Raw genomic sequence first — 18,301 nt, forward strand, 5'->3', positions numbered from 1 at the left:
AAAAGGTCATTTGATAAAAATTCAACATTCCCCTTTAAAAAAATCTAGCAATCTAAGAAGAGAAAAAAGCCATAAAGGAAAAGATTTACAAGTTTGACATCATCAAAATTTAAAACTTCTACATAACAAAAGACTGGGATAAAATTTTTTTTAACCAATAAGGCAAATTCCAACAAATCAATAGAAAAAGACAACAAACACAACAGAAAAATGGGCAAGTCACAAAGCAGAAACTATAAATGACTAATAAATATACCAAAAAACTAAACAAAGGAAAGTCCTCAACTCATCAGTAATCAAGGAAAAAGAAATTTTAAAAATATGTTATTTCATACACCTTCAATTGGCAAAATAATTTACAGCTTAATATTAATAAATTATCAAAGGTGTGAAGAAATTCACATACTCTTGTGAGAAAACAAGTAAAGCCATTTTGAAAAACAATTTGGCAGTTATCAATTAAAATTTTAAATTTAAAATTGACTCAAGTGCCCAAGGAGTGTCATACAAGAATATTAAAGCAGTGTTGTTTACAATGCTGTGAAAAAAATGAAAACAATCTAAACGACCATCATCAGAGGAACAGTTAAACCATGATCACTTGTACTATGGAATACTATACAAGAGCAATTCAAGAGTGTGGTAGATCAACATCAACCACATGGGAAGATCCCCAAGACATGCTGTTGAGTAAAAACAAGACACCAAACACAATCATGTTGAAAAAAATTACAGCATGTAATTATTTATGGGCAAAAATGAAAACACTATTCATTTCTACAGGTACATACATTTACATGGAATGCACAGTAAAGAGTCTGCAATACACCAAAATGTTAACTGTTATTATCTCCTGAGAGAAGCTTAGGAGTAGGGAAGATGGTCAAAGGGGCTTTAAATTTATTTAATTATATTGATTATATTATTTAATTATATCTGAATTCTTTAAAGTAAAGTGTTTGTTAATTGTATAATTAAATTAAAATTTAGCAAATTATGTCATAACCAATCTGAGGAATACAATGCATCAATTCAAAACAATGTAGCAGCTTTACATGCACTGACATGACAAAAAGAAAACCATATTTATATGAATATGTACAGTAAGAAATCATTTACAGGGGGAAAACAGAAAACTACATATTTCTATAGGTACGTACACATGCAGCTAATGCATAAAAGAAGGTCTGCAAGAATACCCAACCAAACTGTTAACTGTTATTACCTCTTAGGGAGAGGCCCTTTTATGCAAAAACAAACAACAAAACAAACTATACAAATGTATGTGTGAATTCAGTAGGGTAATATCGTCATACTTGTACTAACATGGGAATTCATCTCTATGTGCTCATGGGGAAAAAAAAAAGAGAGAGATAAAAATTTAAATATTGCAACCCACCATTCCACACAATAAAATGTGCCCAGGAGTGAACATGAGTTGGAAGACGTAAATTTTCGATGGTGTGTATATATCGTCAAATGAAGTGATGCCAAGGTTTAATGGTATGCATCTGGTGATAACTCAAGAAATGGTGACCTGTATCAATATGGAAGAAAAACTAGTTTTGAAAAACTTACTAAAAAACAGGATGTCTATCTCCAGTGCAGCAATTTCCCCTAAACTTAAGAATTATTCAAGAGTTATTTCGATGATACATGGCCATGCTGTCTTTATAAACCCCTATGTAAGATGTGACACCACTATGTCTCTCTCTACACATATATATTGCTATCCATCAAAATATGTATACGGGCACTGTTCAGTATTGCCCTGTACGATGATGACTGTTTAGAACATTGGCTAGTCAGCATAATATATGAATATGATCTTTTCTTTTAGTCAGTGGACACTAGCTGCCTTACTGAGCCATTCTCACATTGAGAGGCAATACAGAGTGCTTAAGAGTCCAGACTCTGGAGCTTAATTGCCGAGGTATAAATCATGGCTCCAGCACTTAACTCTCTGTGTGAAGTGAACAAGGTAACTGCTTTCCCACATCTTAAAAAAAAAAAATAGTAAGCAACAACTATTATAGAAGTAAATAGAAAAAAAAAGAAAATTACCCTTTCCTCTCTACTTCTACCCTTCAATCACATTCATTTTCTGTAGGGTGACAACTTCCAGACTTCTTTTTCTGTGCTTATTTACACATGCACACCCCTTTTCCCCCTCAAGACCTTCTTCTCCCCCAACCTTGTCCTCGTGTGTGTGTGTTTGTCTGTGTGGGTGTGGGTGTGTCCCTCTCTCTCTCTCAGGCCATCCCCTGGTTAGCTCTGCACACACATCCTGGAAATGGGAGCTCTAACTGAATGAGAGCTACAATGGGCCCATCATTACACAGTTACTATGAAGACACATTCCAAAGTAATTCATTACTTCTGGTAAATATACAATTAGGGAATATGTCTGTATCCTCTGTATCCCTTAGGGTTGTTCTAATGGAAGATTTAGCATTACTATCATCCATCTGACACAACAATTTGGCTTAGGCAAATTCAAATATACCAAAAAAGTTTTCCTTTGACCATTAAAACAATCCAAATCAAATTTACTAAATTTGATGCTTTCACACAAATTATTCACTCATGTAATATGCATTTCCGATTAAGTCTGTCAAAATAACTTTCCTTTTCCCTCAACTTTCACGGTATTTTACCCTTTCCTCTTAAAATATATCATTTTCTAGTTTTTGTTCACAAGTGTTAGCTCCACTATAAGACTGATACCCCTTGAGACTCTAAGAAACTTTAGTATAAAGCAGATGCTCTACAAATGTTTATTGTACAACAGAAAAATATATGTGCAATATTTTAAGAGTGTAAGTATGACAATTTTACTACCATTAATTTCCCTTAGTTTTATCACAAGTCACAGAGATAACTGTGATTACGTACCAGTTTTGTGACTCTTTGTAGGACCTCTAACCTCTCTTGGCTTAAAATTCAAGTTTCACAAAATGAGAATACATAACTTATAAGAACTTAAAATAAGAGAATATACATAAAAATACATATTTACTACCTAGTACATGTCAGACACTCTGTTGATTTGTGTGCTGAATGGATTGATCACTGACAAGAGAGAAAAGAGGCAAGGAGAATGCAACCCTTGGGCTGCTTCTGACTCAACTGTCTGAGCCCAAGATATAATTCTTTTGAGTTCTTACTGCAAAGCTGGGATGAGAATGACACATTATGGCACTGAAAAGGTACTCATAACCCCAACAGTCTTAAATCAATGAAACTAAGATTTTATTAGACCAAAAAAGAAAGGAAAAGAACAGAGTTGAAGGGAGGGTCTCTCTCATACCAGTCTTCTTTGCCTGATTTTCAAAATTATGTCAGCCAGAAATATTTCTCTAACTCAAACAGGCCTTTCTTCAAAGCTTTCTTCAGTACACACACTACCATAACACATTTGCCAGCATGAGGCAATCTCATGACAAAGTTCTTTGGGTATGATGTTCCTTTGTATATATCATACTGGCACCAGTTAGTTTAATGTGAAGTTAAATTATGAAAACACAGGGACTTTCCTGGTGGTCCAGTGGTTACGACTCTGTGCGTCTACCACAGGGGGTGCGGGTTTAATCCCTGATCAGGGAACTAAGATCCGGCATGCCATGAGACAGGGCCAAATAAATAAATAAATAAAAGTATGATGCTTTCAAAATTTATATTAAAAAAAAATACAGAAAGTTAACCAGAAACAGCTGTATATCTTTAGGGCACATAAATAATTTTCAGTAGGAAAAAAATAGTTAATATGATATCTTTAATTTCTTCTCAGTTTTAAACAAAGGTGTATTCCTTTAGCTAACGAATAAGCTGTGTTAATTTATACACATTATTTTTAACATACTGACATTTAAAAGAGAAAAAAAATTCTCCATCCTACCTTGAGTTAAGATGTTTGTTACATGCTATCAATAGAATTCTTTCCCCCAAAACCCTTAGCAAAATTTGTCACATCGAGACCTGGATCTAATTCAAAGTATAAGATATTTGAAGTACATATAATCACCTGGGGACTTTAACATCAAAATATTTTCATTATGAAATGAAAGCTGAGAAATAAAGTCACATTCTACTCCCTTAAATTCATTTAAAATCACATCCACAAAATAATCCCATTCTCTGGCCAAATGAATTATTAGACTATGTTTAACATACTTTTACTGACTTAGTTAAAACAAAGACTAGAAAGATATTCTTTAATGTACTGCACACATGACTTGTTTATTTTGATATACTCAGTCTACTTTAGTTCCGCAGTGTGTCTCCATTTTTAAGAACTAGTTACACTGTAGCTATTTCCAAACAGTTAGCATTCAGCTTGCTGGTGGTTAATATGACTTCCAGAAAGAAGCAGGGGAATGCTCTAGCCTTCTTAAAGCCTCATCTCCAGAGGTTAAGTATTTTTAAATTGCATATTAGTAAACCTTTACCCTAGTCTTTCCCATTTATAGATTTATCTCTTTAAAAAGAAAAATTAACAACATAATCTATCTCATATGCCTCAAGTATGCTTTTTCATCAAAATATTTTAAAATAATCATGTAGGCAACAATGGCTTAGAGATTATCTGTGACACAATTCAAGGAGTTTTATATCAAGTATGAATCATAGTGGGACAAGTAAATCCACAGCTGTGGTTATTTCCCCAGTTCCTTAATGTATAACTAGACTAGACATACTTAGCAACTGGCACACTCTGCATATTGATTCTCTGATCCTTGGATTAAGAATCATTATGATAGGAATGATCAGGTAGAAGCCCCCAGAGTTTCTTCTCCTCACCAAGATATTTTTACAAAGCAGTATTATAGAGATGACTACCATAACCAAAAACATGAAAGATGAAAGATGATGATAGCTATCACATTCCACTTAACTTGCTTGTTTGGGCTATATGTAAAGCAGATGGACCTTGAAAAATAATCGTGAACTATCTTAAATGTAGACCGGTAATGACTCCAACTGCAGCTGGTATTCAAAATATAGTATTTTTACTAGAACAAATCAGCATTAACCTCTGTAACCTAGTAAAGAAATGCTTTTTTCTCCATATAATTTGCAAAGAATCCCAGAAACACTTTGCTTTTATCTGGCAGGTTTAACAGTACGCTATCACAGTCGTGCCTCAGATCTATGTCAACTCTCCTGTTCTCCAAAAAAGTCCACAGAGATTTTGATCATATTGAGTCCACAGAACATCACACTGCCCTGCCACACTGAAGGCATTATACTGACTAGATCTATGGACAGGAAATAGCCAGCACTTTAGATATCTTAATATTACATATGAAAACCAGAAAGCAAGTAGTTAAACCCCACTCCTAGGTTTCTGTACCAGAGTCCAGTCAGGAAACAGAAAATACAAAGTTTTATTAACAGAAAGGATTTAATATAAAGAAGTAAGTAGATATAAAATTGTTAACTAGATTATTGAAAAAGTAAAAAGTAAGTACTATGGAGTCACAGAAGTATCAACTGTAGAAAGCTGTTACCACTCCTGGAGGAACAAAGGATAGGCTGAAATTATTAAAACTTAGAAGCTTGGAGGAAGAGCTCTTTAGAGTCAAAACTGAAGACTCCTGGAGAGGGGGACACTGCTCAGCTGGTGTTCTGGTCCACCTCACTCACTGCATAAATATTGAGTTTTAAGTTCTTATCCCAAGCTACCTAGTTAGTGGTAGAGTTTGAACTAAACACTGGTCTTCTGACTTCTGACTTTATGAACGCTTTCTACTACAGCACACTCCCTGATCAATGTTTTGTCAGGTCACTCAAATATTCTAACTTTCCTTTACCTTAAAAAATATTAAAGAGAGGACCTTCAAGATGGCGGAGGAGTAAGATGCGGAGATCACATTCCTCCCAACAAATACATTAAAAATACATGTACGTGTGGAACAATTCCTACAGAACACCAACTGAACGCTGGCAGAAGACCTCAGACTTCCCAAAAGGCAAGAAACTCCCCACCTGCCTGGGTAGGGTAAAAGAAAAAAGAAAAAACAGAGACAAAAGAATAGAGATAGGACCTGCAACTCAGGGAGGGAGCTGTGAAGGAGGAAAAGTTTCCACACACTAGAAGCCCCTTCACTGGCAGAGATGGGGAGTGGGTGGGAGGGGGAAGCCTCAGAGCCACGGAGGAGAGAGCAGCAACAGGGGTGCGGAGGGCAAAGCGGAGAGATTCCCGCACAGAGGATCGGTGCAGACCAGCACTCACCAGCCCGAGAGGCTTGTCTGCTCACCCGCCGGGACGGGTGGGGGCTGGGAGCTGAGGCTCAGGCTTCGGAGGTCAGATTCCAGGGAGAGGACTGGGGTTGGCTGAGTGAACACAGCCTGAAGGGGGCTAATGTGCCACAGCTAGCCGGGAGGGAGTCCGGGAAAAAGTCTGGAACTGCCTAAGAGGCAAGAGACCATTGTTTCGGGGTGTGCGAGGAGAGGAGATTCAGAACACCACCTAAACAAGCTTCAGAAACAGGCGCAAGCCGCAGCTATCAGCATGGACACCAGAGACAGGCATGAAATGCTAAGCCTGCTTCTGCAGCCACCAAGAAGCCTGTGTGCAAGCACAGGTCACTATCCACACCTCCCCTCTGGGGGCCTGTGCGGCCCACCACTGCCAGGGTTCCAAGATCCAGAGGCAACTTCCCTGGGAGAACACACGGTGCCTCAGGCTGTTGCAACGTCATGCTAGCCTCTAATGCCAGCCTCTGCTGCCGCAGGCTCACCCCGCATTCTGTACCCCTCCCGACCCCCGGGCTGAGTGAGCCAGAGCTCCCTAATCAGCTGCTTCTTTAACCCCGTCCTGTCTGGGCGAATAACAGACGCCAGAGGGCGACCTACATGCAGAGGTGGGGCCAAATCCAAAGCTGAACCCCAGGAGCTGTGCAAACAAAGAAGAGAAAGGGAAATCTCTCCCAGCAGCCTCAGGAGCAGCAGATTAAATCTCCACAATCAACTAGATGTACCCTGCATTGTGGAATACCTGAATAGACAATGAATCATCCCAAAATTGAGGCAGTGGACTTTGCGATCAACTGTAGACTTCAGGTTTGCTGAATGCAACACCCTGGTTACTTATTCCTACGTTTATCATGGTATAGTTTTTAGTGCTTCTTATCATTGGTGGATTTGTTTACTGGTTTGCTTGCTCTCTTTTTTTTATTATTTATTCTTATTTTTAATTTTAATAACTACATTTATTTTATTTATTTATTTTTTCTTTCCTTTTTTTTTCTCCCTTCTCTTCTGAGCTGGGTAGCAGACAGGGTCTTGGTGCTCCAGCCAGGTGTCAGGCCTGAGCCTCTGAGGTGGGAGAGCAGAGTTTAGGACGTTAGACCACCAAGACCTCCTGGACCCATGTAATATCAATCAGCGAGAGCTCTCCAAGAGATCTCCATCTCAATGCTAAGACCCTGCTCCTCTCAACGACCAGCAAGCTCCAGTGCTGGACATCCCATGCCAAACAACTAACAAGACAAGAATACAACCCTACTCATTAGCAGAGAGGCTGCCTAAAATCATAAGTTCACAGACACCCCAAAACACAACACCAGACACAGTCCTGCCCACCAGAAAGACAAGATCCAGCCTCATCCACCAGAACACAGGCACCAGTCCCCTCCACCAGGAAAACTACACAACCCACTGAACCAACCTAACCCACTGGGGGCAGACACCAAAAACAACAGGAACTACGAACCAGCAGCCTGCAAAAGGGAGACCCCAAACACAGTAAGTTAAGCAAACTGAGAAGACAGAGAAATACTCAGCAGATGAAGAAGCAAAGTAAAAACCAAGCAGACCAAACAAATGAAGACGACATACACAGTCTACCTGAAAAAGAATTCAAAGTAATGATAGTAAATATGAACCAAAATCTTGGAAATAGAATGGAGAAAATACGAGATACGTTTGACAAAGAACTAGAAGAACTAAAGAGCAAACAAACAATGATGAACAACACAATAAATGAAATTTAAAATGCTCTAGAAGGAATCAATAACAGAATAACTGAGGCAGAAGCACGGATAAGTGACCTGGAAGATAAAAAAGTGGAAATAACTACCAGAGAGCAGAATAAAGAAAAAAGAATGAAAAGAATTGAGGACAGTCTCAGAGATCTCTGGGACAACATTCAACGCACCAACATTTGAATTATAGGGCTCCCAGAAGAAGAAGAGAAAAAGAGTCTGAGAAAATATTTCAAGAGATAATAGTTGAAAACTTCCCTAATATGGGAAAGGAAATAGTCAATCAAGCCAAGGAAGTGTAGAGTCCCCTAGGGGACAAATCCAAGGAGAAACACACCAATAGACATATTAATCAAACTATCAAAAATTACATTCAAAGAAAAAATATTAAAAGCAGCATGGGAAAAGCAACAAATAACGTACAAGGGAATCCCCATAAGGTTAACAGCTGATCTTTCAGCAGAAACTCTGCAAGCCAGAAGGGAGTAGCAGGACATATTTAAAGTGATGAAAGGGAAAAACCTACAACCAAGATTACTCTACCCAGCAAGGATCTCATTCAGATTCGATGGAGAAATTAAAACCTTTACAGACAAGCAAAAGCTAAGAGAGTTCAGCACCACCAAACCAGCTTTACAACAAATGCTAAAGGAAGTTCTCTACGCAGGAAACACAAGGGAAGGAAAAGACCTACAATAACAAACCCGAAACAATTAAGAAAACAGTAATAGGAACATACATATCGATAATTACCCTAAATGTAAACGGATTAAATGCTCCAACCAAAAGACACAGACTGGCTGAATGGATACAAAAACAAGACCCATATATATGCTGTCTACAAGAGACCCACTTCAGACCTAGGGACACATACAGACTGAAAGTGAGAGGATGGAGAAAGATATTCCATGCAAATGGAAATCAAAAGAAAGCTGGAGTAGCAGTACTCATACCAGATAAAATAGACTTCAAAATAAAGACTATTACAACAGGCAAAGAAAGAGACTACATAATGACCAAGGGATCAATCCAAGAAGAACATATAACAATTGTAAATGCTTATGCACCCAACATAGGAGCACCTCAATATATACGGCAATTGTTAACAACCATAAAAGGGGAAATGAACAGTAACACAATAATAGTAGGGGACTTTAACACCCCACTTTCACCAATGGACAGATCATCCAAAATGAAAATAAATAAGGAAATGCAAGCTTTAAATGACACATTAAATGAGATGGACTTAATTGATATTTATAGGACATTCCATCCAAAAATAACAGAATACACTTTCTTCTCAAGTGCTCATGGAACATTCTGCAGAATAGATCATATCTTGGGTCACAAATCAAGCCTTGGTAAACTTAAGAAAATTCAAATCGTATCAAGTATGTTTTGCGACCGCAACGCTATGAGACTAGATATCAATTACAGGAAAAAACCTGCAAAAAATACAAACACATGGAGGCTAAACAATACACTACTTAATAACCAAGAGACCACTGAAGAAACCAAAGACGAAATCAAAAAAACCTAGAAACAAATGACAGTGAAAATACGATGACCCAAGACCTATGGGATGCAGCAAAAGCAGTTCTAAGAGGAAAGATTATAGCAAAACAATCTTACCTCAAGAAACAAGAAACATCTCAAATGAACAATCAAACCTTACACCTAAAGCAATTAGAGAAAGAAGAAGAACAACAAAAATATTAGCAGAAGGAAAGAAATCATAAAAACCAGATGAGATATAAATAAAAAAGAATTGAAGGACACAATAGCAAAGACCAATAAGACTAAAAGCTGGTTTTTTGAGAAGATAAGCAAAATTGATAAACCATTAGCCACACTCATCAAGAAAAAAAGGGAAAAGGCTCAAATCAACAGAATTACAAATGAAAAAGGAGAAGTAACAACTGACACTGCAGAAATACAAAGGACCATGAGAGATTACTACAAGCAGCTATATGCCAATAAAATGGACAACCTGGAAGAAATGGACAAACTCTTAGAAAAGCACAACTTTCCAAGACTGAATCAGGAAGGAATAGAAAATATAAACAGACCAATCACAAGCACTGAAATTGAAACTGTGATTAAAACTCTTCCAACAAACAAAAGTCCAGGACTAGATGGCTTCACAGGCGAATTCTATCAACATTTAGAGAAGAGCTAACACCTATCCTTCTCAAACTCTTCCAAAATATAGCAGATGGAGGAACACTCCCAAATGCATTCTACGAGGCCAGCATCACCTGATACCAAAACCAGACAAAGATGTCACAAAAAAAGAAAACTACAGGCCAATATCACTGATGAACACAGATGCAAAAATCCTCAACAAAATACTAGCAAACAGAATTCAACAGCACATTAAAAGCATCATACACCATGATCAAGTGGGGTTTATCCCAGGAATGCACGGATTCTTCAATATAGGCACATCAATCAATGTGATACACCATATTAACAAACTGAACGAGAATATCATATGATCATCTCAATAGATGCAGAAAAAACTTTCAACAAAATTCAACACCCATTTATGATAAAAACGCTCCAGAAAGTAGGCATAGAAGGAACTTACCTCAACATAATAAAGGCTATATATGACAAACCCACAGCCAACATCGTTCTCAATGGTGAAAAACTAAAACCATTGCCACTAAGGTCAGGAACAAGATAAGGTTGCCCACTCTCTGGAAGTTGTAGCCACAGCAACCAGAGAAGAAAAAGAAAGAAAAGGAATCCAAATTGGAAAAGAAGAAGTAAAACTGTCACTGTTTGCAGATGACATGATACTATACATAGAGAATCCTAAAGATGCTACCAGAAGACTACTAGAGCTAATCAATGAATTTGGTAAAATAGCAGTATACAAAATTAATGCACAGAAATCTCTTGCATTCCTATACACTAATGACGAAAAATCTGAGAGAGAAATTAAGGAAACACTCCGATTTACCACTGCAACAAAAAGAGTAAAATACCTAGGAATAAACCTACCTAAGGAGACAAAAGACCTGTATGCAGAAAACTATGAGACACTGATGAAAGGAATTAAAGATGATAAAAACAGATGGAGAGATATACCATATTCTTGGATTGGAAGAATCAACATTGTGAAAATGACTATACTACCTAAAGCAAGCTACAGATTCAACGCAATCCTTATCAAACTACCTGTGGCATTTTTCACCGAACTAGAACAAAAAATTTCACAATTTGTATGGAAACAAAAAGACCCTGAGTAGCTAAAGCAATCTTCAGAAAGAAAAACAGAGCTGGAGGAACTGGGCTCCCTGGCTTCAGACTACACTACAAAGCTACAGTAATCAAGACAGTATGGTACTGGTACCAAAACAGAAATATATATCAATGGAACAGGACAGAAAGCCCAGAGATAAACCCACACACATATGGTCACCTTGTCTTTGATAAAGGAGGCAAGAATATACAATGGAGAAAAGACAGCCTCTTCAATAAGTGGTGCTGGGAAAACTGGACAGCTACATGTAAAAGAATAAAATTAGAACACTCCCTAACACCATACACAAAAATAAACTCTTAACGCATTAAAGACCTAAATGTAAGGCCAGACACTATCAAACTCTTATAGGAAAACATAGGTAGAACACTCTACGACATAAATCACAGCAAGATCCTTTTTGACCCACCTCCTACAGAAATGGAAATAAAAAAAAAAATAAACAAATGGGACCTAATGAACCTTAAAAGCTTTTGCACAGCAATGGAAACCATAAACAAGATGAAAAGACAACCCTCAGAATAGGACAAAATATTTGCAAATGAAGCAGCCGACAAAGGATTAATCTCCAAAATATACAAGCAGCTCATGCAGCTCAGTATCAAAAAAAACAAACAACCCAATCCAAAAATGGGCAGAAGACCTAAACAGACATTTCTCCAAAGAAGATACACAGATTGCCAACAAACACATGAAAGGATGCTCAACATCACTAATCATTAGAGAAATGCAAATCAAAACTACAATGAGGTATCACCTCACACCTGTCAGAATGGCCATCATCAAAAAATCTACAAACAATAACTGCTAGAGAGGGTGTGGAGAAAAGGGAACCCTCCTGCACTGTTGGTGGGAATGTAAATTGATACAGCCACTATGGAGGACAGTATGGAGGTTCCTTAAAAAACTAAAAATAGAACTTCCATACGACCCAGCAGTCCCATTCCTGGGCATATACCCTGAGAAAACCATAATTCAAAAAGAGTCATGTACCATAATGTTCACTGCAGCACTATTTACAATAGCCAGGACATGGAAGCAACCTAAGTGTCCATCGACAGATGAATGGATAAAGAAGATGTGGCACATGTATACAATGGAATATTACTCAGCCATAAAATGAAACGAAACTGAGGTATTTATAGTGAGGTGGATGGACCTACAGACTGTCATACAGAGTGAAGTATGTCAGAAAGATATAAACAAACATCGTATGCTAACACATATATTATGGAATCTAAAAAAAAAAAAATGTTTCTGAGGAACCTAGCGGCAGGACAGGAATAAAGACACAGACATAGAGAATGGACTTGAGTACACGGGCAGGGGGAAGGGTAAACTGGGACGAAGTGAGAGAGTGGCATGGACATGCATACACTACCAAATGTAAAATAGATAGCTAGCGGGAAGCAGCCGCATAGCACAGGGAGATCAGCTCGGTGCTTTGTGACCACCTAGAGGGGTGGGATAGGGAGGGTGGGAGGGAGGCTCAAGAGGGAGGGGATATGGGGATACATGTATAATATATGCATACGTATAGCTAATTCACTTTGTTATATAGCAGAAACTAACACAACATTGTAAAGCAATTATACTCCAATAAAGATGTTAAAATATATATATTAAAGATATTTAAGTAAGATTCTGTGTACTCACATAAGTAAATTATGGACTGTCATTTCTGAGACATCCTTTTCCACCCCACACTGGGCAGAATCTGCTCTTTTAAAAGCATGCTATAACAAAGGGGGGTTTGGGGGTATCATATTTGTTCTATTTTTACCTGGATGTTGACTAACATACTTGCGCTCAATCTGAAAATTCATTGAACTATACATTTACGATTACTTTTGCACTTTTTTGTATGTGTTCACGTCGGAATTCATAAAGATAGCAAAAGTATGCTGCCACCTTCCCAGAATCCCCAGAACTGATAAATTCTTGTTTTATTAATCTTTTCATCTCCCACAGATTAGAGGAAGGAACAATGACAAACTTTATTCCTGGATTTAATTCCTGAAAACAAATGAGAAACTGAGTAGTGATGTGCAAATGACTGAAATCATGGGAGAAAATAATGATGTCAAATGACAACTTATTGAGAAATTGCTAAATACTGAGAAACCTGGAACATTAAATGTATCTGCAAAGAGAGAGCACAGAATAGTTGAGAACTTTGAAATTAGCCCAAGAACTAGCTCCATAATTTACTAAACTATGTGACTTAAGTAAGGTTATTTTATTCCTGTAAGACTACTCATCTGTAAAATCTGTTCAATAACACCTACCTAAAGAGATGTATGGGGATTAGAATTAAGACACTGAAATGTTCTGCATGTATCTGAAATGAATGAATATTATTATTGTATAAGAAAGGCAGTGCAACCTTATGTGACACTGCAAGGAAAGAGAAAGAGGAGGAGGATGAGGAGGTGGAGGCAGAGGAGATGACAGTGACAACAGCACAGTTGAATTCTTTTAGAGCTATAACAGTAACTTTCATCTTGGTATCCTCAACATCTAATATAGTACCTACTACAGTGAATATTTGCTTAATTGAACTACATATGATTTGAGGGAAGTTAGCAAAATAGCAGTCAGAGAATTAAGAGTAAATTAATAGATTTTGTGTGTAAAAATCAAGTGGAGATCATTGTAGATTAAATTTTCAGGATGTCTTACAGAAAATAGCAATCGGATATGAATGTAGGATTAAAGAAATGTGTTTATTTTAATGAACATTTAAATAAGAAAAAAACAGAGAACACAGATTAAAAATGCAAGAGAGATTACAACTGACGACATAAACATTCTGTTGACATGGTTTCTGACCAACAATTCCCAAAGCAGCATTTTCCAACTTCCTAATAAAATGCCCAGGAAAATAGAAAAAACAAACAAACAAAAAACCCTACACTACTAGCCAAAACTAAAAGCTATAGACAATCAGATGCCAGAGCTCAGGAGGAACTAAGGTTAAGTATGAGGCAAATGGAAGTAAACTAAGAAATAAAAAAGACTCCAACATATTAAATACCCCCTGATGCTGTGGTAATCTAAAGGGAGGGGATATCTGTATGTGTATAGCTGATTCACTTTGTTGTGCAGTGGAGGCTAACACAACATTATAAAGCAACCATACTGCAATAAAAATTTTAAAATAAATAAAAAATTTTAAAAATACCCCCTGATGGTTTCACTTATGAAGCGCAAGTCACATGGAAAAGAGAGGGGTTAGGGGGGACAATCATCTTTCCTTGGATTTGAAGGCCTACAACCTAAACCAAACACAAAAAAAGATGCCATCCTTATCAACACCACACATAGAAAGAGTTAATCCCCTTTACCCACTTGCCCTCAGTAGTCTAGATCTAGGCATAGTCTGTAAGCCATAAGATGTAAACTATAGAAAGTGGGGAGTGAGGTACTGGCAGTGATAGAGTACATTCCAAAAGTCAAGAGTCTCAAGGAGTAACATGCTTGAGGAGATAAGGATAAGAAGAACCCAGGTAGCAGTACATAGATGAATTGTGGTTTTATTGTACTACAGGTCTGTGTTCTAAAGAATCAGTCCCTGGGGAACAGAAAAAAGTTGCCAGTTAAGTAAAGTTTTATATAAGTATTGGCAAATGAAAATCCCTAATGAATTAAACTAATACATCAAACAGTTTATTCCAAAAATGTAAGGATAATTCATTTTTTTAAATGTATTACATTTTAAATAGGAAAAACAATATGATCAACTCAATACATTTACATACGTGTAAATACAGATGGCCAGTAAACATTACTAACTACGACAGATGCAAATGAAAACTATGTTTTCTGATCATCAGAATGACAAGATATTTAGGACTGATAACAGCCAATACTGTGGAAGGACAGTCTAACACAATTCTGGTAAAAGCAGGTTCACTCTTTTGTGTGAATTCTATAATTTTTACATGTTTACAAGTACTGGTACTGGAATATAATATTTTTACACCATGTGTAATACTGTACTAGCATCCAATTAGTCCAATGGTTCTCAAGGTTTTTGGTCTCAGGACTCCTCTGCACCCCCCAAAATTAGTGAGCAGATGAATGGTTGCCAGGGGCTTGCGGAGGGCTGACTACAAAGGGGCAGGAGGGAGTCTGGGATGGGTGATGAAACTGTTCTCTATCTTGACTGTGGTGGTAGTTACAAGACTGTATGTGTTTGTCCAAAATCATAGAACTTTATATTAAAAAGGGTGAATATAATACAGGTAAATTAAACCTTTAAAAAGGCTGACTCCAAAACAAAATTCTTGAAGACCCCCTAAAAAGCTTTTCTTTATGTGGGTTATCAATATTTAGCTTATTAGAAATTATAAACAAGACAATTTTTGAATAGTTCTTTAGGTATTCATTTTTAAAATAATAAATGCACTAAATTAACAAATAATATATTCTTCATGAAAAATAACTATTTTCCAAAGCAAAAAATATTTGGTGAGAAAACTCACACTTTTTTAGTAAATCTCTTTCATGTCTGCTTCAAATAGAAAACAGATGGATTCTCATATCTGCTTCTGCATTCAACCTGTTACAGTATGGCAGGTCATGTGGCCTCTGGAAAACTCCACTGTATACTTGTGAGAAAATGAGTGTGAAAAAGATGACATCTGCATATTATTATGAAAATAATTTTGAGTTGGAAGTGTCAGGAATCCCAGGGGCTCCTGGACCACACTTTGAGAACCTCTGATTTAAGCTATACAAGAAAATACCAAATACTGAATATGGCATAATAATAAAATGTACTTACTTTAAATCAAGGAAGCAGGCTCTTATGCAGATTATCTGTCCCGATTTAATACTCTACTATTCCCCTTATCCAGGTCAAAACTGCTACCAAACAATGATTTAGGGTGAGCTACAAATTTCAATTTAAATGAAAAATATTTCTGAGGTCCAAGGGTTTTAAAGAAAACAAAAAAACCGAAAAAGACAGACCATAAGAGGTACAGCATCATCCTCAATCCCTCACTCATTGACTGTAGGACAAGGCAGATTAAAGGCAGCATGAACACAGAGAAAGTAAGGCAAAGAAAATGCCTGACCTCAGAAAAGGAAGAAAGCATAAAATGAAAAGGCAGGTAGAATAACGGCAAAAGTAAAGCAACACAGGAGCAAATATATCCTGAATGTAAAATACAAGAAAAAACAAATATTGCTCCTTGTATGCATACTTGAAAGAACTCAAAACTCTGTATTAAGACCACATCCCCACTGTACAAAGAAGGGAAGCTACGCCAAATGGTTTTTCTTGTACAACGTCACTCATATGATCCAAAATGGGAATCCACTCCTCTCAGCAATCATTGTCTAACATGCTAAACAAGGTGGGAGACCTCTGCGTTAAGGGGAACTTGGAGGTGCCTACTTGAGGCTCTTTATTTCAGTGTTTACCCAACTTTCAAAACCGGAGAGCCGTCCAGAACCATTCACTACCCCAAGCGACGAAGTCAGCCGTGCTGTCTCCGGAAGCTCTGTTCCCAGGTCATTTTAAAATACCTTCCAAGCAACTGGTGGCACCGCCGGGAGACGGCGCAACCCCTAGGCGGACGCGGGCAGTCCAGGGCTCCCAAAAGCGGCTGCGGCCGCCCTGTCACCTGTCCCGGGAGTCCCGCCCGCGGCGGTGGGGCGCCCCCGCACTCCCCCCAACCCCGCGCCTCCTTTGGCGAGGACCGCCCGGGCCTCATTTTCCCCACCTGTGCTCGAGGGGTCGGACGGGCCACCTCTCGGCGCCCCTCCAGCTCGACTACAGGACTCCGGGCGGGGGGCAGGTCGGCCGCTACCCCGCTCAGGCCGTCCTTGCGGTGAGGGGCATCCCGAGCGGGCCGGTCCTCGGCGCCCCGCACTCACCCGGCTGATGCTTCAGTGCCATCACCGACACCAGGTAGTGGGCGATGTCAAAAAAGGGAAACATGGAAGTACGAGAAAAGGCAAGGGTCAGCTCATTCCACGGACTGTCCATCGCGACGACCGACCGCCGCAGCCGAAGCAGCCGCGGCGACGGGTTCCCTGCGTGCGCGACGAGGGGAGGGGGAAGGGACGGCCGCAGCCGCCCGCTCTTCGGCTGGGCCTCTCGGAGCTCTGCGCGTGCGCCTTGGCACCTGGCGCCGGCGCGCGGAGGGGGCGGGCCGCGTGTCCCAGGAGCCTCAGGCGCGCGGGCGGTTGGCCGCTGGGCGGGGTGAGGAGGGCGGGATCTTGTTCTCCTGATAAGAGTCCAGCGTCTTCTGCGTGCTGGGAGTTGTGCAAGACGCGGAGAATGGTCAGATGAATACAACATAAATAATGAATATGCATTATTTCTCTTAACATTTAGTGCATTTATTATTTTTAGAACGAATACATAAAGAACTATTTTAAATGTTTCTCAGTTATTTCTAATATGCTAAGTATTGATACATGAAACCCATAAAAGTCTTCAGGACTCTCTGGGATCCTCAAGAAAAAATTTTAAGTCGGCTTTTTTAAAGGTTTAATTTACATACATTTTATTCACCGTTTTTTAGTGTAAAGTTTTATGATTTTGGATAAACGCAGTCCACAAGGGGAGACGCTCAGAGCCGGATTTATTTCTGTGAATTGATTTCATTCACCTAACATTTCTCGAGGAACCACAGTATGCAAATCACACCGTGACTTATTGGAGATATAAAAAATAATATGATAATATCCTGCCCACAAGAAACGTGTTTTCCCAAGGGAGATTACAAAGCGGGTAATAATAAGTATAGGTGCAGTGATAGGGCAAGTTCCAAGAAGAGGAAGGCTATTTCAGGGAAGTGGTAAGGCAAACTAGCCTCTAAAAGCTAAGGGAAAGATGGAGGGAAGTACTTTGGCTGGACTACGAAGTGAGAAATTAGCTCAGAAAAGAAGTCCTTGAATGGCAGACCATAAACCAAGTGGTTTGGCCCCAGACTCTAAGCTCTTGATCACTACATTTTATGCTCAGACAAATCCGAGCCAGAATCCAGTCTCTCAACCATTATGCTAAACTGCGCTTTTCTTT

The 18,301-nt window shown here is 38.6% G+C and overlaps 1 protein-coding gene across 1 annotated transcript in view; it reads right to left on the reverse strand.

The window, feature by feature from the left end:
• TMEM38B (transmembrane protein 38B) overlaps positions 1–17,395 on the reverse strand; it is a 67,420-nt gene extending 50,025 nt beyond the window's left edge. Inside the window, exon 1 of the mRNA XM_082471218.1 lies at positions 17,149–17,395. Within this exon, the coding sequence (XP_082327344.1) occupies positions 17,149–17,260 (112 nt within the window). The 5' untranslated portion in view covers positions 17,261–17,395. The remainder of the gene's footprint in view (positions 1–17,148) is intronic.
• Positions 17,396–18,301: the final 906 nt, after the last annotated feature.

The sequence above is a fragment of the Balaenoptera physalus genome (genome assembly GCF_965194825.1).
Source record: "Balaenoptera physalus genome assembly, chromosome: 7".
Taxonomy (NCBI): domain Eukaryota; kingdom Metazoa; phylum Chordata; class Mammalia; order Artiodactyla; family Balaenopteridae; genus Balaenoptera; species Balaenoptera physalus.